The sequence below is a fragment of the Patiria miniata genome, unplaced genomic scaffold, assembly GCF_015706575.1.
Source record: "Patiria miniata isolate m_02_andy unplaced genomic scaffold, ASM1570657v1 HiC_scaffold_29, whole genome shotgun sequence".
Taxonomy (NCBI): Eukaryota; Metazoa; Echinodermata; class Asteroidea; order Valvatida; family Asterinidae; genus Patiria; species Patiria miniata.
This window is the reverse complement of record NW_024037068.1, coordinates 14107859-14134973: the sequence shown is the minus strand read 5'-3', so window position 1 is coordinate 14134973 and position 27115 is coordinate 14107859. Positions and strand designations below refer to the sequence as shown.

Below are 27115 nucleotides of genomic sequence, written 5' to 3'. Positions count from 1 at the left end.
AAAGTAGCGGAATAAAAAGTTTGGGGGGGGTAGGTTTAAGAGTTTTCCACTAATTAGGTCTTTAAGATCATACAATAAGAAGGCAGAACTTGGCCAACAAAGCTATCAGCTGCCTCGTACATTGGCGTGAAGTCCAGAGATGTAGACTGGTTCTCCTCACTGCTGGGGTGACTGGGTGAACAAACACATAGTTTAATACAGATCACCGTCTGACCGCTTTACAAGAAAACGACTACTGAATTCAATGGAACTTTTCAGCAAAGAGCATTGGAAAATTCATAGCACATAGTTACATATCATAGACTGACTGTTAAATCCCCATGGATGTCAGTCCATCGCAGGTTACTCCCCAGCTAATGCCGGTGCCCATTCATGGGGGTGAAGTGGCTTGCCCAAGGACACAATGTACGGCCAGCAGCTGAAATCGGACCCCTGAACCTCTGATCAGGAGTCACGAACCCTAACCGCTAGGCCACACTTCCCCAATACCAACATAACTTTTCAGATCTATCATACAAACTATGACTGGGGTTCTAAAAGGTTTGCATGAGAAGTGGCTATGATAAAGCAATGATTCGGCAAATTCAATGCAAGAAATCTCACAAAAATACACTGCTGAAAAATTTGGGGAACATACAACACCTTGACTGAGGCGAATGTGCCAGATGTCACAGGCTGAAATCCCAGTTTTTAGTCAATTTCTAGCCTGGTTTGTTTGGGCCAATCAATTCCCATTTCCAAGGTGTGCAGCATTGCTTAATGGTGCTAGCATCGTGACTTTGTACGTGGTCCCTAGCTACTAATGACTGGTGCCCTTGAACAAAGACACTGATGGGAAAGCGCTAACCTAGGGCTGGATAGCTCAGTTGGTAGAGCACCGGTATGGTAATGCAGAGATCACAGGTTCAAATCCAACGCCAGTCAATTTCTCTCTAAATTTCACTGTACAACCCTAGGGGCATATCACGCAGGCAATGTGTTCCCAGGCAATCTCCAAGACGAAAATGGGGAAATCTTTATTTCATGTAGATCTTCAGAAAAGTTTCACAAACTGAAGGAAAAATGTATAAAATCAAGTGATCACTGTACACTCAGGTGGCCCCCTTCAATGGAGAAACCATTGTGCACGCTATTGCGCACAGCAACTGCCCCGTGATGGATTATCTGAACAATAGCTAGCACAATGCTTTCGCCATTGAAGGGGGCCTTCGTGCTGGAATTGACAGTGTGCCTGGAATTGTCTATAGCGCATGCAGTGCACTTGGTTTCCTGACAGTTGCCTTTGAAAAATGACTAGCGTGACCTGGGGCCGATTTCACGAAACGCCAAGACGCGTCTTAAGAAGGGTAACTCGATCGTCTCAACTCACAAATCGTCCTAGGATGGATTTCACCAAACTTAAGACACGTTCAACACGTCCTAACTTCCTTAGCAACGCGGCTGAACTCGTCCTAACTTATTAGTCGTCCAGAAATCATTGCAATATCTTCTCTTTAATGACGAATGTTGGCCTAGAGTAACAGCTTCGAGGAAGAAAACCGCTGTAGAAACAGATTCGAAAAGATTTCTGATATGTGGGTAGGTTTAGTGAAAATAACTAATTTACAAAATTTAACTATATGCCAACAACTAGTAGACTTTTTAAAATAAAGTGATGAAACGGGGAGCAGGAATGACTCCATTGCATCTTGTGTCGAACTACCTTGCGTTTGAAATTTATTGAGTACAGTAATTTTTCTGGCTAAAGTTTGTGCTCTATGCGCGCACACCTGCGGGAAATTGGTTTTGCATGTTTCTTGTCAATGACTTTTACGTCCAGTGGTAAAACCAAACATGAAAGAGCCATAGAATTGGTAGTTTTGATGCGTCTTGTTAAGATGTGTTTAGTGAAATCGGTCTTAAACCGCATCTTAGCTTAGGTCGATCTTACAGTGGGGACTCGTCTTAAGTCCTAAGATGAGTCGCAAGACAAGACAAGTTTCGTGAAATCGGCCCCTTGCCTAATTCTGATGAATATATACTGATATGTAAAGCAATAAGCAATGATGACAAGGTTTTTGAACCATTCTGCAGTTTCCTCAAGCCGTGTGATAATGTGGCGATGACCTGGTGATTCCATGATGAAACAAGCTGGTGTCTGTTCTGCGGTCGATGGAAGCAGTTGCGATGATGACCATGAAGCAAGTGACAGAAGAAGGAAAAAAATGGGATCTACTTTCTGATGCGTAGGAACAACGCCGACATGGAGAGGAAGAATATGGCCCAAGCCAGGGTGATGACGTAGCCCAGCCAGACCTCAACATGCTCCATGCCCCATCCTAGGAAAAACAAACACCAAAATCACTCAAACAACACAAACTTTCAAAATAAGTCTCATCCACAGGTCATCTTTAGTGGGGCGCTGTGGTCCAATGGTTACGGTGTTCGGCTCGTGTGCCGTGGTACATGGGTTCGAATCCTGACCGTGGGAACATGGTGCTTGTGCTCTTGAGCAAGGCACTTTACCATTATTGCTTCGTCCTTCGGATGGGACGTAAAGCCGTAGGTCCCGTGTGTTGTGTAATGCACGTTAAAGAACCCAGTAACACTTATCGCTAAGAGAAGGGGTTCGCCTTGGTGTTTCTGGCAGTGGCTGCAATGTGCGCCGCAGCACCTTGTAAACCATTATAAGGTGCTACATAATGGGTCTCATATTTCTCATAAACTTTATTTACCTTTCTTTAATAATTGACATAATTTCCAGCGCCTTGAGTACCTAATTGTTGGTAGATACGTGCGCTATATAAGACTCCGTTATTATTATTATTATTATTATCTGTCATGATTGGAAGAAATGCCTATAAATAAGGTGTTAGCTGTTTCGACGACAGGGGTGAGTCAAAAAGAAAGAGACCGGATTAGCGAGCGAGGCCGGAAATATCAGGGTGTGCTACCCGCAGATGACGGCCTGAACCCGTCTGGCATCGAGGTTCATAAAAAACAATCCCGCGCCTGGGTCCGGTCAGTGTCAAAATAATCCCGGTGCGAACTGGTTAATAAGATAACTCAAAAAATTATGGACGGATTGGCATGAAATATTTTTTAGGGGTGGTCCTTGGTACAAGTACAAATCAATTAGATTTTGGAAGTGATCCAGATCTGGGTTAGTCTGAGTATCACCCGTAATCCACGGAGCCAACTCTCCTGTATAATGTCTGATATGTCAAAGCATGCAGATTTATGCGATCTTGCGCCTCAGGCAATCAGAGTCGACTTTACTAAATCGTGACGTCATTTCATTTACAAATCACTGCTTAAACTGTGATTGGTCAATTCGAATCCAGTGTTGTGTAATACAACAACAGCCGCACGTGTACGTGTCGTGGAACATAATACAGAGCACGGTACCACAGCCTTTGTTGCTGTGTCTAGCGTTTTTTGTTTAATCCATGTCTAGACGTGACAAAGGTGAATGACCGAAGACCCGACATAGAAAGCGCCCACTCATTGGTCAAAAATCTAGAGGTCAAGATGCGGTTGTCTTGCATAATTAATCAGCGAATCTGTTCAAAAATTATAGACCGGCTTTCGCAACGGTCTATTACATAGACTAAGTCTGGATCTGGATGCAGGATTTTCATTAAGGATTCTTCACCATTTATGCAAGTATTTCTTTTGGGTGTACAGACAAGCATGCCAATAGATGGCGCCCTGCAACATTCGAGGTCATCGTGCCTTGGTCATTTTTCATCTGGGTATTTCTCACGCCCCACTAAAGGGTCCCACATTGGCACAATATGGCGGGGAATTCTTTAGCCTTGGCAGAGGGTTGCGCTCTCTGAGTACTTTCTTTTCTTTTTTCTGTGTCCCTCGTTGAACTTGAATCAAAGGGAAGTTGAGGAAAATGCAATGGAATTGGAATCTTGAGTTGCATATGTGACCAGCTCCACAAAAAAGGGTATTATGTTGCAAAATGTGAAATGGAGTTGTATACATGTTTGGAAAGCCCACAATGTAAGCTTTCATTTGGTATAAAGCAGAGCTCCATAGCCCCTCCCGTTATGGAGATATGACTTCCTTGGAGTTCAACTTGCACAACTGAGAAAACAGGCTTTGAAATAGCTTGCTTTGTTGTTGAACAACAGAATGATGCGCACAAAATGGTTGTTTTTTCCACTTTGTTCATCAAAATCAATATTTCTGTGAAAGAAATCTGAAACTGTATGTATTAAAGATGTCATTCATGTCAAAAAATGAAACTCACATTTTGACGAAATTTTCACCCTCTCAATGTTTAGCAGGCTATTACACAATGATGCTCAGCGCGACTTAATAGCCTTTTTTAGAGCCGGTCACATATTATATAGGGCTTTGGGCAAACAAACTAAACTACAGACCAATATACGAGACTTGCCAAATCGCTGGACTGACAACCCAACAATCGACTAACTTGGCTCACCTTTGCTGAGGATGTCCCTGAGGCCCTCGTTGGCGTAGGTTTGTGGCAGGCAAATACTGATGTAGTACAAGACATCCGGCATGGACTGTATGGGCCAAATGATACCTGCGGGGAGGAAAAAAAGTAAGAATCCACAAAATGTTGTCCTCTAGTAGTGAATTACAAATTCAAGGTTAGGCCATTTAAAATTGATTTTTAGGTTTCCATCACTGAAGATTGAAAAAAAAATGGTTGGGAGGGGAATTTATATTTTATAAATTCCACTTCTTCACATTCAAAGCTGTTGTACCCCAGGACATTAATCCCAAACCATGGATGGAAAACCTTCACTGCACACATAATCTGGACGATTGTGAAAGGCATGATGCAGGGTTCAAACAAGCAATTGGCCTACCCTGGCCAGCTAGATGTCAGACTTTGAACTTTTAAAAATTTACGACTACGAGTACTGTACAACACGCGCTCAGTTCTTGCCCGAAGGAATTATGTACCGTAGTACTGTATGGTGCTTAGAGTGTTGTCGTATCAATACCTATACGATGACATAAGCATTAGCATAGTAAATTTGCGTGATGTGCTATGTTAACGAATATAAACAGCTGTACAACCGTTGTTGGGTGGTGCAGACTCCTTTCGTATTCATTGGCGGATGACTGAATAGCTGTGAGCAGGTCATGGGTTCGACTCCCACCCATGCAAGCTTGTGAATTTTTTCTTAAAAGCTTTCGGATAGTTAACAATGCTTATAGAAAACTACGTCAGTGAAACGAAAAAGCCAATATTAAATTTTACATCTTCCTGAGGCAAACATGTCATCATGCAAGACAAGGAGAGCTTACCACTCATAAGGATGATGGGATAGAAAAATCCCTGGGTGAACTGCATGACAGTGATCTCGGTGCTACAGACGGAGGACGCGAAGAGACCGAAAGCCTGGCCGCAGAAACCTTGCAGGATGCAGAGTAATGTGATCAGCAACAGGCTGCCTTCATTTGGGATCTAATCCAAAATAGTACAATGAAACAAAAATGGCAATTTTTTGTCTTATATAGCGCACGTATCTACCAAAAATTACAATGTAGGTATATGTTTGAAGAAGAGAAACGTTTACAAAAAATTAACCACTGGCCTCAAAATTCTTGCAAGATACAGAGTAATGTGCTCAACACCTGCCTTCATTTAGGATCTAATCCAGAATAAAAAAAAAAAATCCAATTTTGTTCCTGGACACAGAAAATTTTGAATTTTTTTTTTTCTGCATTTAGCTGGCTAAGCTTATTCATATATCAAGTGTGCATTTATAGGCCCTTAATTTGAAAAAAAAAACCACAACAAACAAACAAACACGCAAACGCATTAAGCTTCGGTGTTCATAACCCTTGAAAAAAATTGACTAACCTTGAAGACTGCTAAGACAAAGACAAGGACGAGTACAATTTGCATGATGGTCAGAAGACCCGTGACGAGGACGTGGGAAAGCATCACTTCGGTAGAACTTACACCTGGAAAAACAGAAACACACCAAAGAAATAAATAAGTATGAGGACCAATCGCTTTGGACCACTTCTATTTTTCATGGGGGTTGCTCTTGTTGCAGAAACAAAAGAATGCATTTGTAACAGTTCATTTGAATAACTTTTGAACCGATAAGCTGTGTGATAGATGATTTGTGATGAACTTGTGGTGGAATTAAGATGGCTCGTGATGGACTTGAGAGGACATGTGAGGACTTGAGAGGACATGTGAGGACTTTAGAGTTTTTGTGAGGACTTGCCGAGACTTGTGAGGACATGTGATGAACTTGTGGTGGAATTAAGATAACTCGTGATGGACTTGAGAGAATATGTGAGGACTTGAGAGGACATGTGAGGACTTTTGAGTTTTTGTGAAGACTTGCAGAGACTTGTGAGGACTTGCAGGAATTTATGAGGACTTGTGATAGACTTGAGAGGACTTGTGAAGACACGTGGGACTTGTGAGGACATTTAAGGACTTGTGGAGACTTGTGAGGATGTGTGATGGACTTATGAGGACTTGTGATGGATTTATGAGGACTTGTGATGGATTTATGAGGACTTGTGATGGACTTATGAGGACTTGTGACGGCTTTATAGGAGTTGTTGGGACTTGTGAAGGACTTGCAGAATTGCATGAGGACTTGTGAGAACTTCAGAGGACTTTGTAGGACTTGCGGGGGCTTCTGATGGACTTGGCGGGACTTGTGAGGGTGTATAAGGATTTGTGTGAACTTCAGAGGACTTGTGAGGACCTGTGACAACTTGTGAGGACTTGTGAGGATAAGTTGTGAGGACTCTTTTTAGGACTTGTGATTAATATGACTACAGGAATGCCTCTTACCAGCCACCCAGCTCCGGTCCAGCAGACCTTCTTTCCTCTCTGTCACCAAAGACAACGCCGTTACACCCATGGCCAGGAAGAAGATGATTCTGGCCAAAAAATATGAATACCAAAATAGGGAAAATAATTCATGTACTCAAAAGAATGATTGACTTAAATTTGAAAGTTTTTGTATTGTTTGGTTAAATAACATGCAGTGCAAAACAAAGCATGCGAAAAGACCAAATGTTGATGACATTAAAACAAATTTTCATTTTGTAAATGCTGACGGTAATTTTTAAGTGTTTAAATTCTGTGCATTATAAGGAAAGAAAATTTCCCTTTAATGTCTTCTGTGCTGTCCGAGTTTCAAAACACGAAATTCAAATAATCCTCGTGGTTCTTCGATATAAAGAGTGGAACCTACAAAAAAATTCTTCAAGTGAATCATCATTGAAATGATCATCTTAACACAAACAAGTGTGATATTTAGGATAGTATGCTCTGGCTAACATTGTAAGCCATGCTTGGCACCGCATGTGCCAACAACAATCACAACTTACGTCAGTATTATGCCGGGCGCGGCAAAGTCAACAAATTTGGTCATCTTGCTGCCATAGATGGGATCCTCAAACTGGAAAAGAAGGGAGAACATAACTTATCTCTGAAAGTTGAAAATTTGAGTTAACCATCCCCAAACCTTAAGTCACCAAAAGTGTTTTGCCTGTGTACGTCCTGGGCCTCAAATCCAGCTGCTGTTCATATGTTGTGTCCTTGGGCAAGCCACTTCACCCCCACTTGCCTCTCTCCACCCAGGAGTATAAAGGGTAGCGACATTAAGCTGGGGAGTAACCTGCGATGGACTAGCATCCCAGCCAGAGGGAGGGAAAATATTCTCAGTCGTTTCATGCTACTGAAACCAGAGATAAACGCCGGCCTGATGGGCCACATTGGCTCGTGACAGTCTTTGCTACTATGTCCTTCATGTTCATTATGCGGCATCTTTGAAATATCTTTTTTGATAAAATTTAGCTCACATATCCACCTGCTATGTTTTGCTCCCTGGGTGATGGTTGCAGATTTTTCGATCATTCCAGGGTTTTTTTCTTCCGCTAGCTCAATTCTTAACATTTTTTCAACAGTCTTTTCACTGTTTGTTTCCTGGCTTCTGAGCTACAAGTGCCTGCACATTTTCGAGTAATCTTCGACGTCTTTTAATACCAAGTTTCATGAAAAGAAATCAGAAAAAATGAATAACTTCTATTGTATGTGTCAATTCTGTTAATCACACTTATTATCTAAGTCACTGGTCAAACTCTTTTTGATGTCTATTTATTTTGTAACTACTACACACAGACACACAGACATGTTTACGTCACATACCTAGTGTGGACATGCCTTTGTTTTCGTGTAGTTAAGAAAAACCTAAAAAAAACCTCATTTTACTCACACTGTGAAAACACTTTCAACCCATTTTTTCCCCTATGATTCCCTTTAAATTAGTGCTTCTCTTCATTTTGCCACTGATAAACCTAACCCAAAAATGCCTCTAAACCCGTTTTCCAGAGAGGGGAAAACCTTGTGTGGACGTGGGCAAGTCCACACAACGTCGCTGCTACCTGGTTTATGTGAACATTTTTTGTTCGGAAGTCCACACAGTGAATGTAATGCTTGTACATGTACACAAAAATTCTCTCACCACAACTGGAATCTCAGCAACCTCAGGGTTGGGCAGAACCTCTGCAGTTAACTTCTGCAAGGGAAAAGAACCAAAAAGAGTGTGTCATCACAACCAATCGTGACTACAGAAAACTGATCATGAGACATTCATGATGATTCCGATGAATAAAGTGCAGTCACTATGATATTGATAGCATTGTTATCAAAATTCATTTTCAAAATTTTCTCTTTCTACCTTCCGTTATTTAAGAAAACTAAAGATGATACTGGCAATGTATTGAACAAGAAGTCTGAAAATTGGATGAAACGTCTGAAAGATGCATTTCTTTCTAAACTGAGAATGTGGTCTCAGATTAAATAAGTCTGATTTCAGACTAAAGCCCAGTTCATACTTCACGCGAAAGTAAGTACGAAGGGAAATCCATGTCTTCAACAATGGTGGATACGCTTCGAAAGAATTGTTGTCGTCATGACTTTCGCTTCATTTTCGCTTTTGTGTGTAGTATGAACCAGGCTGAACGTCGGAAAAATGTCGGGGGGGGGGGGAGAGGGGGAGGGCCTTATCCCTGTAGGTTACTGAATGCTAAATGGAAACACAGTTTAGTACCTGAAATGCTTCCAGTAGTTTTTGCTGTAACGAAATAGCAATCTGGGAATCTGCACATGGGAACAAAGAACGGTAGGATGATTAGAAGTGATTCCATTGCATGTTGTAAGTGCTGGGTATTAAAGGTATAGTACATCATTTGTAATTTGTGCATTTTGTTCGTTTGAAGCAACAAAAGTGCTCAAAATCTAAAGAAGGGTGCTGAACAACTAACCTGATGAAGTTTCAGCTCAGCTTCAGCTGTATATTTCGAGAAAAACAAAATTCTAGGATCTCAATATCAAATGAAAAGTTGCTGAATCATGTTTTGAATTGGGCCTAAATTCAGCGTTCCAGACACGTTCTCACTGAGCCGATTGCAGCTACGCGATGTCGCGCACCGATCCGACTAATTATAGCAAGTGCGCGCGTGTGCGTCGTGTCAACGCTTGCGCGCGCTTCGCCGAATAAAAAAAACGAACCATGTACGGAAATTTCCAACGGTGCTTCTTAAGACGCACCGTTGGAAAGGCCTTCTTTCGTTGATTTCTTCAAAATGACAGCTTGCCAGAAAGAATAATTTCACAGGGAGTTTAGTCCCCTTACTATCTTTCAACCAAGTATGTTTTTGAACAATAATTACGCCAGTTACTTTTGGGATAGCTGCAAATGATGGACTCTGGCTTTTATGAGAAAAAAACACCTCAGGCCAATAAGCCAATTTGGTATTTCAACTCCATCGTCAAGATCAAGATCAAGGAAAACCTCTTCCAGCATTGCCGATAAGAAGATAGAAAACAGTGTAGGAGCCAGCACACACCCTTGTTTTACCCGATTTGTAAAAAACAAAAACAAACTTGCTTGATAAGGCCAAAACAAAAGTAAGTCGGTCTCTGGTCAGCGCGCGCGTCGATTTTAATCATGCACGTCAATCTTTTTTTTTTCCAAAATGTTCCGCGGTAGCTCCAACAGCGCCCTCTATTTCCGCACCTCCTCAATTGTTTTTACCAAAGAGCACCAGGAATGGGAAACTTTTGCACCAAGGCAAATGATCGAAAGCACCAAGGCAAATTATGGAGGACACCAATGTACATGAGGACACCAAAAAAGCAAAATAGTACCCACCATTGTCTGAACAATCCAAGCTTGAAGAAAAAAAAAAAAAAAAAAAAGAAGAAAAAAAAGCCGCGTGGCCGCGTCAATTCCGGAACTTTGGTCTGACCAGAGACCGAATATTTTTTTTTTTGGCCTAAAAAAGCAAAAAAACAATAATACAAAAACAAAATAGAGCAACAATCTTGACTTTACTTGTCATGTCGAGATACACGTGGACTGAACTGCCCTGGATGATCGTGTTATTAATTGCACTGGGTTTAGTGAACCTGTAAAAAGATTGGGGGAATCAAAAATCATTTGCGAGAATAAACTACAAACTGCTGTTGCTGATGAGCACTCATTTCAAATAGTGGTGTGTTTCATTTACACGAGCAATGCTAACGTTTCCCAATGTTGGCAACGTTTGCGCAAGTCGGTCCGACTGTTTGCCACCAACGTTGGAGAACATTAGCAACAAAGGCGAACGGTCTTCTTGAGTCCTTTCGCTACATTTTCCAAATCGGCCGACGCGCAGAATAAAGGTAACGATTCCATCGGAGCTGAAATATTAAATTCTACACCTAAGGCCAAGTTCGCGCAAGGACTATAGTTGACCAATGGTTAACTAACGTTTGCCCGAACTCTGTCTAGTCAACGGTAGTTGACTACGCTAGTCGACTATTTGGAACCAGCCTACTGGGGTTGGTTGCTTCGCTGGTAACCAATAGCCGCGCGCATTCATAACGCTATCAGAGAGCCAGGATCCAGACGTTTTGCGATGACATTTTGACCAGCATTTGACTAGAGACGTTCGCACGTTGCTATCAGTGCGCAGGCGTAAGGTACGTCACAAATCAACCACTAGTTGACTAATGGTCCTTGCCCGAACTTGGCCTAAGTTTCTTCTTTTTTTTTTGAGGATTTTAAAGTTACTTTTCAAACAGTGACGCTTTGTAGGATTGGCATAAAGGGTGCCACCATTTTGACAACAGTTTTTTTTAATGACATTATTGTTCCCTTTGGTGTTGGCACATTCGCGTGGGCCTAGCGTGACTGGAACATACCCAAGATATCCGGTTCGTTCGTAAAAACGTCATACACGCGCACGCACCACTGATAACTAGCGCCCATTGGAAAAACGCTGGAGCTGCGTTAATTTCCAGTTCCATCTGTGCTATGCAGGGCCTAATTTCACGGCGCTGCTTAACAGTAAGCAGAAAAGTTGTGTTCAGCATAGCAGAACAATTTGCTAACCTTAAGCACTATTTCACGGCGTGGACGTGCTAACGGTCGCGCGTGCATGGAGATTTCTACTGTTACGTCACTAAGTTAAGCAAATTTTTCCTCTGAAGTAAGCGTGCCTTTTACTGTGCTTATGCTTACCGTCTCCGTGAAATAGACGGAGGCTCTGTTAGCAGAAAATCGTGTGCTTAGCAGCGCCGTGAAATTGGGCCCTGCACCGTGTGAAGTATGCATGGATGAATTGAGATGACGTCACACTAACGAACCGGATTGAGAAATGGAACAACCAGCTACCTTACGATGAGATCCTTAGTGAAGTCCGGACCCATCTCAATCACACCCCAGTACTCCCCTCTCCTGACTCCTGCCTTCCCTAGACCCACGCTAGCCACAGGTACCTGCACGGTGAGTACAAGTAACATTCATAAGATGGAAATTTTTTTTTTTTTTTTGCTTCGGATGATGTAAATCAAATTAGGTTTTGCCCTTCACCGACGTATATACACTGTATACTCAAGGGCGGATCCAGGGGGGGGCCAAAGGGGGCCATGGCCCCCCCCAAAACGAAACCAATTTTTTTTTTTTTTAATGTGACATCGCAATAAAGGCAGGCAAAAAAAAAAAAATTGGTTAAAGTGGTCAGAAATTGCCTCAGATCGCACCACAGAGCATCTAGAATCCAAAAAAAATTCGGGGCCCTAGCGGGCCCGAACCCCACGCCGTAATTTTTTAGACCTACTTTTTTGGGTACCAAAATTTTTTTTGGCCCCCCCAAAAATTGTGTTCTGGATCCGCCCTTGTGTATACTCAGTGTGTTACCTCCCGAGTGAAAGTTGGAAAAAAATCACTCGGGTGGGACTCAAAGCCACGACCTCCTGCTTTCTAGTGCAGATGTCTTACCACTCGACCACCGAGCTAACGGGATCGGTTGGCTGGTTCGAATCTGATGTACATAGCAGCGGGTACCGCATTAACTATTCATAAGATGGAATTTTTGCGTCGGGGTGATGTAAATCAAATTAGGTTTTGCCCTTCAGAAGTAACATTGTTTATACCACAGAACTTTGTTAGTTTGTGAGGTGTTCGGGCAAAATGAGACAAAAATGGGCACAGGCCGTAGTGGAAAAAAATGCCAAAAAACAAACGAGCGTAGATGATTTTTTTTTTGATTTTCAGAGATGTCTAAAACACATTTTAATGAAATAGTGTGAGTAGTATAATAGAAACCTTAAAGGTAGTTTTCTCAGTGTTTTGCTGTTTTGTCACTTCGATAAATGCAAACATTAAACTAAAAAGGAACAGGGGCGATTTTTTTGGTTGATTTTCAGATTTTGGCATAGCGTTTAGCCAGGCACTCAGACTCAGAAGAATTTGTTCTAATGATTCCGATTTTTGCCATACACAGATACTGAGGAACAACTTGGTGGCCAGGGGTCACAGCTCTCGCCAAGTTCATCGTGCCATTGCCAGAGCTAAAGCTATCCCCAGAAATCTAGCTCTCACGGGAAAGGCCCCTGATGCCATGGCCAAACCCATGATTCCCTTGGTCACCACGTTTCACCCCAATCTCCCTCCCTTCGTAAAATCACTAATGACAATCATCATATCCTCCATACTTCAGATCGCCTTGCCCGCGCCATCCCCAACGGCCCCACATTGGCTTACAGGCGTCCTCGAAATCTACGGGACTTGATTGTTCGAGCTGAAGTCCCATCCTTAGATGCATCCCCTCCCACCCAGCATGGTACTTTCAAGTGCAGTTCCAGATGTGTTGTCTGCCAGATTCATATCCAGGAGTCTGACTCCTTTTCTGGCCACTCTTCTGTCACTACCCACAGAACCATTGGTAACATCACTTGTAACACCCCTAATGTCATATATCTCATTTCTTGCAGGGTCTGTGGAGTACAGTATGTAGGTGAGACTAAGAATACGCTCAAGAAGCGTTTCTATGCCCACCGGTCAACGGTCAACACCAAGAAACTAGACACCCCTGTTGGTCACCACTTCAACCTGCCTAACCACTCCATTTCTGATATGATTTTGCAGGGCATTGAATCTCTTGGCCATCGCAAGGACTCAGTTCGCCTCAGCAGAGAGAAAGTGTGGATGAATCGTCTTCGAACTATTCAACCACATGGTCTCAACATCCAACTTGGAAATGATTAATCTCTGGTCTTCATTGTTTGTGTTTACCCATCTTCCCCCATCTTTCATCCCTTTCCACCTCCATACTGTTCCCCCCCTGTTCCCCCCCCCCAGCCCCGCCCCCCCCCCCCCCCCCCCCCCCCCCCCCCCCCCCCCCCCCCCCCCCCCCCCCCCCCCCCCCCCCCCCCGCATAATCCCCCTTCACTCCCACACTCTTTTGTCCGTTCCCACTCCCGGTGACCTTTGATCCTTCCCCTTTATGGTCCCTCCCCTGTTCATACCAGACCCCTTGTGGTTTGCCATCTCCCTTTGTTTCTTTGTTCTCTCATCCACCCTCCCCTGCATCTTTCCACACCTTTCCCACCTAATCCTCCTTTTGTGTTTCTTCTTTCACCCCTGCATGTTTGTGTGCACCCCCTTGTTAATGTATGTGCCTCTGTCATTTCTGTTTTAGCCTCTGAAGAAGAACTTGCTAAGTTCGCAACGTCAGGCCACATTAATTTTTAGATCTTTAAAACCTATTTCATCTCGTCTGTTATGAGTTGACTGTTCATTCACTGTAACACAACTGCAGGATTTTTCAATGCCATTTTCTCAAGAATCAGTTTTACAACTTGAAGTTAGTTGGTGGTCTATATTTCTGTTACTGAACTCAGTACCCCTTAATGTTGGATGCCATTGGAAAGCCCTTTTTCAGCAGAATCCAGATATATGAATACCTCAATTCTTAAAAATTCCAACTTTAAGCACAATTTGTGATGACAGGTCACATTTATGCACTCTAGTGTTCACTAGTAACCCTTTAAAATGGTGGCAAAGAGCTAGCTCAGAGATACAACAGAAAACTTATTCCGCTACTGCTGCCACAATGCTATGGGGTTGTGTATAAACAGGTGGAATGTCAACAATATATTTTTTTCTCTCTTCAACAGATTTTCTAGGACACAATTAGGGTTTTTCATGATCAGTTCCTATGCTGTTTTGACATCTATGATGAGGCAAGGGAGGCCAGTTCAACACAAGACCACTGAGCTCGAGCACGGCAAAATCATCACAGTGGTGCACTGAACATGCAACAAATATACATACAATATAGGTGTACATATAGAGGGAGTATAGTAAACTGGACTGCAAAACTGGAAGACTGCCATACACTGCACTTCATCACGCACGAGTTGCGCTGGGTTCCACGACTTTACGATAAAGTTTTCTTGGAATATCAACTTTCCATGACTCCTTGTAGAAATCACAACAGTTTATGACTTTTCCCAGATAGCTTTAAATGCCAGGATTTTCACGGTTTTCCCTTACTGTGGGAACCCTCATCTTCTTTTCCTTTTCAGAGGCTATACAAATAAAAATCTGTCATGAGCCAATATGGCCCGTCAGGCCGGCAGTTGTCTCCGGTTTCAGTAGCATGAATATTTCTACTCCCCCTGGATGGGATGCCATGTCCGTTGCAGGTTACTCCCCAGCTAATGCCGGAACCCATTTTATACTCCTGGGTGGAGAGAGGCAAGTGGGGATGAAGTGGCTTGCCCAAGGATATAACATCCGGCCAGCAGCTGGATTCAAACCCCGGACCCTCTGATCATGAGTCGCAAACCCTAACCACTAGGCCACACCCCCCTTCACAGAGGCTATACTGGGCCCGATGTCTTGGCTGCACTCATCGTAAGCAAAAAAGAAACTGAGATGCGATCAAGCTACATGAGTCGTTTGTCGGGAACTTTCATTTGGAGATACAGGCCAAATATCACTCCACTTCATCACATCTCTTGGTGTTCCGACTTCCATATTTTTTTAACTAAAGATGGTACCAGCATGCGGTTTTCACATCAGTAATGCTGAGATTGTGCTCTTTTCAAATCTGTAATAAAAAAAATGTGACCAGGGTCGACAAACGACTCATTTAGCTCGATCGCATCACAATTGTTTGCCAACTACCTGATGGACTGTGTAGTTGTCTATCTGCTGGAGGTAGAGATGGCTGAACAATGGCGGTTTCTCCAGGTTCACCACAGCAACAGGCAGATCCCGTGGGTCATTGCCGACGGCAAGACAGAACAGCGATGTCTGGAGGATGGGAATGATGACTGAGAAGAATATAATCCTGAAATAAAAGAAACAACTTTCCATTATGACATTTGCCTCAAAACATTTTTTTCTTGACTTTTGATACAATCAAATGCTTACTATCATTTGTAGGTTGTTTCTAATTATTTTGTTCAGTACAGTTGTTTTGAGATTTTTTTGACATCTGGGGAAACAAATTACACTTTGCACCAACACATAAGTGGAAAATCATTATTTTGTTCAATGGAACATTGCTATGAGCGCATGCACATGAAATTGATGGGGCACCATTTCTTAATATACATGTATCTTAATTTTTCTAATTTTGTACAAAAGGTTTGGGGACATGCAGCAACTGCCAAAAATTTTTTGTTTTACATTTCTGTGGGTTTTACAAAATTTGATTTAGTCTTATTTTTTTTCCAAGTTACACAAATTGGCTGGAGCGGGGTTTGAACCTGTGACCTCAAAGGAACCAGCCCTGTGTCAGCGGTTCCCCAATTTGTCATTATAATTGTTCAAGGGGGGCTAGTCAGAAGCTATGAACCCCTTTCTGGTTTGTTTGAAATTTCGATTTATTTTAAATGTTCCTTTTTCTAAGTCATATTCCCTAATTCCTAATTTGTACAGATTTTACCCTGTCAATTGAATCCCACAATGTGTGCAAAGATTGGTTACCACCTCAAAAAAAAAACTCTTTTAACTTATGCACAGAAGTACGATCAGTACAAGTGTCGCACAAAACTGTTCACTAACAGTGCACTCCAGCAACTTGTCAAAATTTTAAACTTTTTATAACCAATTTTAAACTGACTTTTGATACCCTGCCCACAATATTGTCATGTTTAAGAATATCTTTGTCTTGTGCATGTATTTTAATGTTTAAGCCTTTTTTTTATACTTAATCATATTGTGTTTTAAATACAAATGTAGTGTTTTAAAAGATTGTATGTTCACATGTACAATTCAGTTTTTTTAACTGTGAGGCATGTTTTTAATAAACCATTATTGAATTGTATTGAATTGAATTTGTTCAAATCAATTTTCTTGGCAAGATTTCTTATCAACTGAACTTTGACCTTACCCAGGATTCCTCATGATACGGATGATGTTCTTGACCATCAACGCCCACAGATGGGCGGGGCTTAGAAGAAAGTCTGAGCAGTGTAGATTTGAAGAGGCTGACAACAGAAACAGAAATCCTTATTGTTCCATGTTCATTGTATACAGGAAACTGAATGAAGTGGTTTTGCCCCTTACAATCACTGGAAAAACCAACAAAGGCTCAAAGCCCCAATATAAAATGTGGATGTGCATGTTCTGGGGGTGATAGCTAGGAACAATGAAATTCATACAGATAGTGAAGGATCCAAAAGTGGGGGAGGGGACAAAAACAAACCCCACACATTTTTGGTGGGGGGGGGGGGGGGAGAGGAGGAGAGGGAGAGGAGAAGGGGGGAGGGGGTGGGGAGATTTCCCCCTCATCTCCCTGTTTGTGTTTCTCACAGTCAGGTTAGCTATGAATAAAGGTACATACGATATCATTTGGTCTTTGTGGTTATTTTCCGTTTGAGGCAACAGAATTGTTCAAAATCCTTAGTAGAGCACATACAAGTACATGTAACGTGATGATATCTTAGCACAGTTGCTACTGTACAATTTGAAAAAAAAAACAGAGAAAAAGTGCACAAATGTTTGGTCCTGTGATTTGATTCCGTTGCGTACGCACGTAAAAAAGTGTGCCCACAGCCACACTTTTAAAAATCACCAACAGTCATAGTTTTCTTTTGAACAATACAAAAGTGGAATAATTTCACAGTATCTTTGGTACTATCCCCATCTTCATGTTGAGCAAGTTTTTTCTTCATTACATCGGTAGGTGCGTTTCCTAGCAATTACCAATGTTCCTACATGTACGTGCCTTTAAAGGAACGGGAATTGGTTAAAAAGTATTACTGTAGACATGTTAGACGTACTTGCAATAGCGCCCTCTAGCAACAGAGAGACAATACCGGTTTATATTTGGTTTTGTTGGTCAAGTTCCCTGATTTCTTATTCTTTCTATTTCACAAAACATGGCCCATCACATTCCCCCCCCCAAAAAAAAAACACAAAAAAGGAAAAACTGATTAAATTTTCGACTCACTAGATTCGTGACCTTTCCTGTCCTCGTCAATCAATAGGGCCGAATCCGAGGAGAAGGCCACATCGTCGTCATGGCAACCCTGGAGAGAGTTGACCGATTGACTGCTGCTGCTATGGACCACAACTTCAGTAGACTGCAAAATATATTACAAACACGTTCTTTCCAACATCAGTCACTGATACAGGTTGTCAAGGTGATTGATCAATACCAATAATTCTGTTTGCTTTACTTAACTACCCTCAGTTGCTCACCCAGGATTTGGTTTTTTTTGGGGGGGGGGGACTCAAAAAAAAATTTTGTTTACACATTTGTTAACACTTGAATTTTTTTCAAAAAATTTTGGCCGCAGAAAAAAAAATTGGTTTTTTTTTTTGAGGGGCGGCCTATTGAGTCTCTCAAGAGGTTCTCCCCTGATCACAGTGGCCGGGATGTGTGTTTTATTCCAATGGTTCCAAATATTAAAAAAACATGTATACTTTGTGTTCTTTGGCAAGCCACTTCACCCACACTTGCCTCTCTCCACCCACGGCATTAGCTGGGGAGTAACCTGCGATGGACTGGCATCCCATCCAGAGGGAATAGAAATATTCTCAGTCATTTCATTAACGCCGGCCTGATGAGCCACATTGTCTCGAGACTTTTCTTTACTTTCACGTGTATACTATTGACTTACTTGCATTTGTTCATCGCTGTCGCCAGTCTTCGCGCTGTCTTGCATGCAGAGCTTAAGGAACACATCTTCAAGTGTCTGGAATTAAAACAAGCCAATGACAAAATATGTGAATTGATCTACACTCCACATGTATTACGGCAGGTATGTACAGGAAAAAAACTGAACAAACCACTGACAAAATATGTGATGGGATCAAGCTAAATGAGTTGTTTGTCGACCCTGGTCAATTTTTTTTTTACAGATTTGAAAAGAGCACAATCTCAGCATTACTGCTGTGAAAACCGCATGCTGATACCATCTTTAGTTCACAAGTTTAATGGAAGTCAGAACACCAAGAGATGTGAGGAAGTGATGTGATGAAGTGGCCCTATTTTGGCCTGAATCTCCAAATGAAAATTCCCGACAAACGACTCATTTAGCTTGATCACATCATATTTATGAAATGATTTATACTCTACATGTATTACGGCAGGTATGTACAAGGAAAAACTGAACAAAAATATCTTGCTTACATGTAAGTCACAAATTTGTGGTCAATTATACCCCAATTGTGTGGAAAGACCCAAAAATGGAAATTGAAAAAATTAACCAGAATGGATGTAAGGTCAAAGGTAGCTTGCTGGCGATGTTGGAAGGCACATGTAGGGTGGGACGCCGTACAGGGTGAGTGAAAAAAAAGTGGAACCCAAACCTCCAAAAAATGTATTTCATATTTCAAAAAACATGTAGCACCAACAATAATAATGACTGGAAAGCCAATTTCAGAAAAAAAAATTAGCTGAAAAATTACTTAAATTGCTCAATCCATTCAAAGTGAATCACCATGAACTGAACCTAAAACCTACTTTCATAAAAAAAAAATGCGATGTCAAGAATCGTCGTCACAATTGTCTTCAAACATCACTCGGTGATAAAACCTCAGTTTAAAAGTTAAAAATATTCAACGAAGTCCTGTCTTTTTGAAAAAATATTGTTTGCCTAAGCAGAGTTGTTAATAATGATATTGTGTACTACAGTTGTTGAAACAAGTATTCTGTGCCATTTTCGTTGCTGTTCCAAACAGTCAGAACACACTATAAATTGATATTTTTTCTTTTCTCTGAACGGATTGAGCAATTTCAGTATTTTTTTCATCTAAAAGCAGTTTCTGAAATTGGCTTTCCAGTCATTATTATTTTTGGTGCTACCTATTTTTTTTTTTTAAATATAAAATATTTTTGGGGGGTTTGGGTTTCTCGATCGGAACGGAGATTGCTCACTAACCTTCCTGAATTGTCCCGTCTTGAGTGTTGTTTCACTCTTATTTTTAATGTTGAAAATCATATAATAAAAAATCTGGCAGTGGTTCAATTTTATTTCCTGTACCATGCCTGTGAAAATAGGTATGCATGCAGTGCGTGTGTACGAGCGAAGATGGACTCTAATAATCACGGCAGGGGGGAAATGATTTCTACCGTGCCTTGAACTATTTCACCCATAATCATTGTTAGACCTACATGTACATGTACCCATACCCTGAGAAAAGGTCTGTTAGTTGCAATATCAAGTCCAACTTGATTAAGACGTTTAGGCCTGCATAATGATTTCTTAACACACCGGCCCCCGATAAGAATAAAATTATCACTGAGACAATTAAGTGTAATCAATGACGATTTGGGGCACTCGGGCACTTTATGGGGGCACTCGTTGTCTATTTTTACGCTCGCCATTTATTTTTTCTACATATTTGAATTCCGTACAAGGTTTCATATTTTTACGCTGGAAATATCGTTCTTCAACGCCATGAACCTTTACAGCAGTGAAATGGGAACTACACAACAGCAATTCCGTGGACAGAGCATCACAAAATAAATATTCAAAAGACAGACGGTACCTTTTGGCATGAAATGTGAGAGAAAATTTGTAAGGTGAGGAAAAAGTAAAAAAAAATTTAAAATAATTCAAATTAACCAAAAGTCGGGACTTTTTTATTCCCCCTTTTTACACAACTTGGCAGAAAGTCAATTGTTGACAACAAACTTGATGAAAATCGCCGCTAGAGGGTGTACTTGCATCGCAAAAAGTGAAATTCCTGATGCCGCGGTAATAGAGTGGCCGCAATAATGTAGAGTCCGACTAAATTACCAGTAGTGTGCCCTCCACACACAAACAAAGAGACAGCACAACAGACAAACTGACAGACTCTTACCGGCATCTGATAATAGTCGATAAGTTCCTGGGGAGGCGACTCCGACAGCAATTTGCCGTTTCTCATCAGACCGACCTATTACAAAAAGAGAACACAACAAACAATTAACACAAACTAAATTAAAGTCAGTTTCTAACAGAGCACTACTGCCTGTCAATCAAGCAGTGCACACATTGACCGACAAGATTGCAACTTTTGGTCAGGTGACCATGGTTGCTTAGTCACACTCGGCAACAAGCACTGTGAGAAAACCACAGATGGGCGGGGCTTATGGGCAAATCTGGAGCAGTCCATTTGAAAGATAGGTGTAATTCAGCGATCATCACTTTAATATTCAAAGGAAAACTTGTTAATTCATAAAAGCGTGAATTACATTTATTAATCGGCGGATATGAATCAAGTCAATCACAAGTCAATTGCAAGTCAATCACAAGTCAGTCACAAGTCAAACACAAGTCAAACACTAAGTCAAACACTAAGTCAAACACTAAGTCAATCTTAAGTCATTTACAGGTCAATCACGAATCAATCATAAGTCATTCACAAGTCAGATCATAGTTCAATCACAAGCAAGGGCGGATCCAGAACACAATTTCTTTGGGGGGGGGGCTAACAAAAATTTGGGTCCGTCAAAAATTGGGTCAAATTTGTTTTTGATTCTAGATGCTCTGTGGTGCGATCTGAGACAATTTCTGACCACTTTAACCAAATGTTTTTGAGGAAAAGATGGTATGGTGTACGCAGTGCCTGCCTTTATTGCGACTTCACTTTAAAAAAAAAATGGGTTCTTTTTGGAAGGGGGGGGGGCATGGCCCCCATTACCCCCCCCCCCCCCTCCCCCTCCCCCAATCCGCCCTTGATCACAAGTCGAACACAAGTCAATCAAAAATTGTGATCCACTTGTGGTAACTTGTGACTGACTCGATTACAACTCCACACATAGAGAGGGCAAATCACCGTGCCAATGCCCACAGTGCTTTAGTCCCTCTGTGATTGGTCCGTGCATTCAGATCCGCAATTTGATTGGCTCACACTTGCGTGACAACGCTGACTGCATTAAGAAGCCGCAGCCCTAATTTTGTTTTCAATCCAAAGTGGGGGAGGCCAAAACACTCTCCGCCATTAAATTTGTCCAGAACAGCAACAACCCTCGACCCTGAAAATTAAATATAAACCTCATTATTAAAGTGGACAACAAGTCAGACCAATTTTCTTACTCGTGACCAGCCACGTGTAGGGCTGCATGTACATGTTCCATATAGGAGTTGAGATCTCATTGTGATCTGTATGGGAGAACACGCACATGCATGCAACACACATTAGAGGTCTGAACTTGTCAGGACTGGCATCCACAAAGCACAGATGGTGAACTGAGATTTACGCATCAGATCTCCGCTCCGTGGCAACTGTAACTGAGGAGGCAGGCATCTGGTTGCCGTGGCGCCGGAAAGAGAGAGAGTGTGGTTTCTGCTTCCTCCAGAGGGAGAACATGCTTTTAATTTACACGGATGACTGCGAGTACATCCTGTTAGGGTGTGTGACACACTCAAGCCCAGGGTGATATGATCAAGATTTTGGTAAGTAAACTGTACATTACACATACTTTTACAGTGCAGTAGCCTTTTTAGATTTTTTACTTTTCATTTGTTACTTCTTTGACTAAGGGAATAAATGTGTGCTCCGGAGGTTTTTATCACTCTGTTAAAGACCGCTTAGAGTCTGGGTGCTGATAATTACCCGAGCCAGAGGCGAGGGTAATTATCAGCACCCAGACTCTAAGCGGTCTTAAACAGAGTGATAAATACCGACCGAGCACATATTTATTCCCATTCATAAATACCTTTTCGGTAAAAAATATATCAAATAATTCGTTCAAAAACTCCCCATTTTGTTCAACAAGTTCACTTCATGCTTTTTTAAACATCCCTCTAGCAAATTAATGCAGTGTTCAGCTGGCGAGTAAGATGTAAACAACCCTTTTATGGAGATTGACACGCGCGTAGTATGTTCTGCGCGATGTTGCGCAGAACGCACCTGGGGCGTTGCATTTTGAATTTAGAACTATAAAATTCTGACTCGCATGTAGTGTTGCGCATGCCTACGTGAGGATTGTGAACGTTCAACCAATGAAACGGAAGACGCACTGGATTTTTAGGAGTCCACATTTTATTGTGACACTGGAAAAGTGTTTAAGACCAGCTAGCCATGGCTTTATCATCTGTTTAAGACCGGCCACGTGACGGGCTCTCGACCAATAGGAATAGCTAAACTGTCTGAGGTATTTATGAATGATACTTTATATACCAATGTCCACAACACAAAGTGCATGCCTTAGTGTACAAGCATTACATTCGCTGTGTGGACTTCCGAACAAACCAATTGTTAGATACGTTGTGTGGACTTACATTGTAGTTAGTCTAAAGTTGTAGTTTCGGTGACTCGGATTTGAAACGAGTCACATCAGCAAAAGACTCAGACTTTGTACTCGGACTTGACCCAAGAGACTCGAGACTCAGACTCGGACTCAACTTGAGTGAATGGACTACAACACTGGTGTGTAGTATTGGGCATTCTCTTTCAAGCAAATATTGAAGGGTGTATGAGGGTGTATTTTTAGAGCTGGGTTAATAATAATAATAATAAACAGTTCTTATATAGCGCATAATACATTAAGTCTCTATGCGCTTGTGCAAGTGAACAGGTGAGTTTTAACAAGTTGTTTGAATTGATCCAAGGTGGGACAGGTTTTGATATGGTTAGGGAGATCGTTCCATAGTTTGGGAGCAGTGAATTGAAAGACATTCTGAAAACCTAGATGTGATTGTGATTTTGAAAATAGAGAAGAGTTTGAGTTTACCAGCAGGCACCAGAACAAGACCATCATGTATACATGTTCGATGTTACGTTTGATTGATTAATCCTTTCCTCTTCGGTCAAACGGTGTCAAATAATTGAACAGCTGATTTTTTTTGCGTCAATTGGTAAATATCGGTAAATGTTTATTTACTGTGCCAATATTGGAAGTTTCAATTATAACCATAGAGCTATATTAAATTACTAGAGCGCTAACTCGATGTACAAAGTAATGCCTGATGGGTGCATCCATGTTTGTGCACAAACCTATGGAAAACTCGAAATTTTGCACGGCTTTTGTACGGCTATTTGCATATCTGCGTTTGTATTCCATACCGGTGCGTCATCGAAGCCGATACGCCCAAAACCGAAACGCACGATCAGCAAATGAGCGTGTCATTTTGCTTTACGCAAACAGGGCAACGTGTGCGCGTCCCTCCGCTGCAGATGCTTTTCGCCGTGACGTTTTTTGGAACGTTATGACGCGCCTAAGTTGTTTGCGTATCTTCTACTTGCGCATTGCATTTAGACTACACTTTTAAAATTCAATCCATCTATTTTGATTGTGTTCTACAAACACGCACATAAATCAAAATGTCTGCGCCCAGAGTGGCTTCAAAGCGTCTCCGCGCCCAAGAATGAAGAGTTAGCGCTCTAGTAATTTAATATAGCTCTATGGTTGTAACCAAACAATGGCTGTGTCCGACTTATTGGCTGCGGCTTGAAATTGCACACGGGTCTATGGGAAGTGGCTGCAGCCACTACCATAGACTCGTGTGTAATATCAAGCCGTAGCCAAGTAATTCAGACACGGCTAACCACTCTCTTTTTTTCTGAACACTGGTGTTTGACATTATTTTCATCAAGTAATCCTTGTGTTCATTCAACTTCCTTGTGAAAGAGTTCTATGTGTGGGATTTGAAAAATATTTTTGGATGGATAAATTTTTAATGTGCTCTTGTGCCTTCCAAATGGCAAGTCTTCTTTTCACAAAGTGGTTTGTCCATTGATCAAAGTGAAAAATATTTAACCAAATAAAGAAAACTTTGAACGATTGATCAAATAACTGAAAACTTTTTGCAGGCCCAAATCCCTCAACAAATTGAATAATCCCTCAAAGGCTTTGAAATGTGATATTTGGAAAACTGTTGCATAGAACACAATCCTTTCTAACAATGTTTTTAGAATAGCAGTTTTAATAGTGTGCTAAATGTCTCTTTACACATAATTGTGTGATCTGATGTTACCATGAAATGAGCACGAAGTCAGAAATTACCTTTTTGTAAAACACTGGCATGCAATTGTAAAAGCAAGAAGGAGGAAATTCCAAGACTTCAGGAGATTGGAACAGTGTTTTTCAATTGTAAATGGCAGACATAGGACATTAAAAACAGAGGAAATCAGCTGATCCGAGAACAACTTGCATGACTGAGAAAATAGTGGGGCAAAGCCAAAATTTGAAGGGGTGGTCGTTTTTTTGTTTGTTTGTTTGTTTGTTTTTTCAGGTGAACCTCAACCTGTAAGTCCTGTTCTACCTTTCCCCCAATTGTTTTTGTCCTGTCAAAAAAAAATTAAAAAAAATTGACCTCTGTCACAAGCCAATGTGGCCCATCAGGCTGGTGTTTCATCTCCTGTTTCAGTAGCATGAAACAACTGCAAATATTTCTACTCCCCCTGGATGGGATGCTAGTCCATCGCAGGTTACTTCCCAGCTAATGCAGGTACCCATTTATACTCCTGGGTGGAGAGAAGCATGTGGGGGTGAGGTGGCTTGCCCAAGGACACAACATATGGCCAGCAGTTGGATTCGAACCCCTTACACTCTGATAAGGAGTCACGAACCCTTACCACCAGGCCACACTCCCCCTTAATTGTCCTCTCAAACATCCCTAAAAACTTTAGCAAAATGGTCATTTTCTTCCTGTCTTTCACTGTACCATTACAAAGCTCTTGCTCCACAGAATCAACACATACACACACAACAAATCTCAATTCTTAAACAGTCCGACTTCATGATCTGATACACCGTGTCCTCTGGAGACGTGTGTACAATAGGGAACAAAAGATTGTATAAGTCTCCACAGGACAATTTCTGTAGATAAATACGTCTCCACAAGATTTTCATGAAATAGATATATGGATGTTACTCAAAAACTAGGAATTTCCAAGGTGGGTTGATCCGTCACAAATGGAAGAGTTTTAGAAAAGGGATATTAAGTCCAAATTTTAGCCAAGGAAATTAACTCTGGTTAAAATAAGAGCTTTTTGAAACTTCACTTTCAAACTCGAAAACTTTACTACACGAGAACAAAGAAATGTCTCCACAAGACTACAAATTTCACTATGCGTGCTCATTTTGTAGTGACAGGTCATGTATCCTCATCAAGTTTAATTTTTAAGAAAATTTACGTGCAATTTAACCTGGACCTGCTGGACAAGTTTGGTAAGAAACCTTCCTCAATTTGTGGAAAAAAGTAAACAAAACTTGCACATGTGTAAAATTTCGACATAAAGTCAGTACAGTATTTACAACAATGTATAAGCACCGTCGATATATCGATATTACTCGATTATTCAATATATATTGATATCACCAATAGCAATTTGTTAATCTATCAAATATATTGACATTTTTGATATGGAGGAAGGATATCGAAAATATAGAAAGTGCGTCAGATTATCGTCAAAATAAATCTCCCATTTGTGCTTTTGCTTTTTGTTTAACGTTGGATGTATTTGGCAGCAAGTTGTGCTTATGACTCAAAATAAAAGCATCACGAAATGCCAAGCGGCGTCGCTTTGTGCTCTGCGTTCTCCTGAATTCGCAGTTCCCTCAATGTAAAACCTTAAAAGAAACCGCCCGTTTTGGACAAACTGTCAGCGCTGAGATTTGTTTTAAAAAGTTTCAGTAATATGCTCCAGAGAAAGCCGTGGAAAACTTGGGTTTTTTTTATCTAAGTGTCATCTTTATGGTCTTTAATTTTTACATGGGATTATCGATATACCGGTATAAAATATTCCCAAAACTGGATTTCCACAATATCGATTATTTGAAAATTCTGATATGGACGGTGCTTTAGCACAGTATCATAGAAACCTCACAATTGATTGAAATCCTTAAAAAAAAAATTTAAAAAAAAATGGGAACTCTCAATATACCACATACACAAAAAGAACACTTCGCACCACTTTAGTAAGGCAGAACTGGCACACGTACAAGAAAAGAAGGTTTAGAAAGAAACAAGTAATGTAATTTGCCATGCTGCGGTGCTAGCACGTAAAAATCAGGGTCGTTTCGGTGTTGTTTAAGGAAACATATGGCAAGCGTCACACTCACAAAACAAACCTTGCCTGTTGGCTTGCCGCGTTTGTCAGGGGCACTGAATTTCTGCTTCACACAGAAGCAATTACGGATTTTACCTTCTGTAAATGGAATTCAGCTTTTTGGAAAAATAAATTTGTAAATTAAATAGTGTCAGCAAACGTCTTTAATTTCAAGCACAATGTAGCGCGTCTAATGCGTATTTATAAAGTGTACATATCCACCATTATTGGTGCTCAAGGCCCTACATAATAATTATTACCCTGCTCATTGGGCCAATGAAACATTCCTAATACCATCTCAGCTCCCTGGGTAGTATACAGCTTTGTTA

At 41.2% G+C, this 27115-nt stretch overlaps 1 protein-coding gene across 1 annotated transcript; it reads right to left on the bottom strand.

Annotated features, from left to right (window-relative positions):
- Positions 1 to 1137: 1137 nt before the first annotated feature.
- LOC119735194 (ABC transporter G family member 20-like) lies at positions 1138 to 25349 on the bottom strand. The gene is made up of 16 exons (XM_038208900.1): positions 25311 to 25349; positions 20610 to 20684; positions 18422 to 18496; positions 17749 to 17881; positions 16687 to 16783; positions 15474 to 15639; positions 11673 to 11776; positions 10350 to 10423; positions 9063 to 9112; positions 8475 to 8528; positions 7339 to 7409; positions 6797 to 6885; positions 5837 to 5940; positions 5278 to 5437; positions 4439 to 4543; positions 1138 to 2318 (listed from the first exon to the last, which is right to left on the bottom strand). The coding sequence occupies exons 1-16, from the start codon at positions 25347 to 25349 to the stop codon at positions 2212 to 2214; spliced, it is 1503 nt and encodes a 500-aa protein (XP_038064828.1). The 3' UTR covers positions 1138 to 2211.
- Between the last annotated feature and the right edge of the window lie 1766 nt (positions 25350 to 27115).

Coding starts and splice junctions, on each gene's coding strand:
- LOC119735194 (XM_038208900.1), bottom strand. CDS start 25,349: ATGTTTGAGAGGACAATTAAGGGGGAGTGTGGCCTGGTG. Junction 10,424..11,672: donor ACTAAGGATCTCATCGTAAG/GTAGCTGGTTGT, acceptor ATCTTTTTACAG/GTTCACTAAACCCAGTGCAA. Junction 5,941..6,796: donor GGACCGGAGCTGGGTGGCTG/GTAAGAGGCATT, acceptor CTGTTTTTCCAG/GTGTAAGTTCTACCGAAGTG.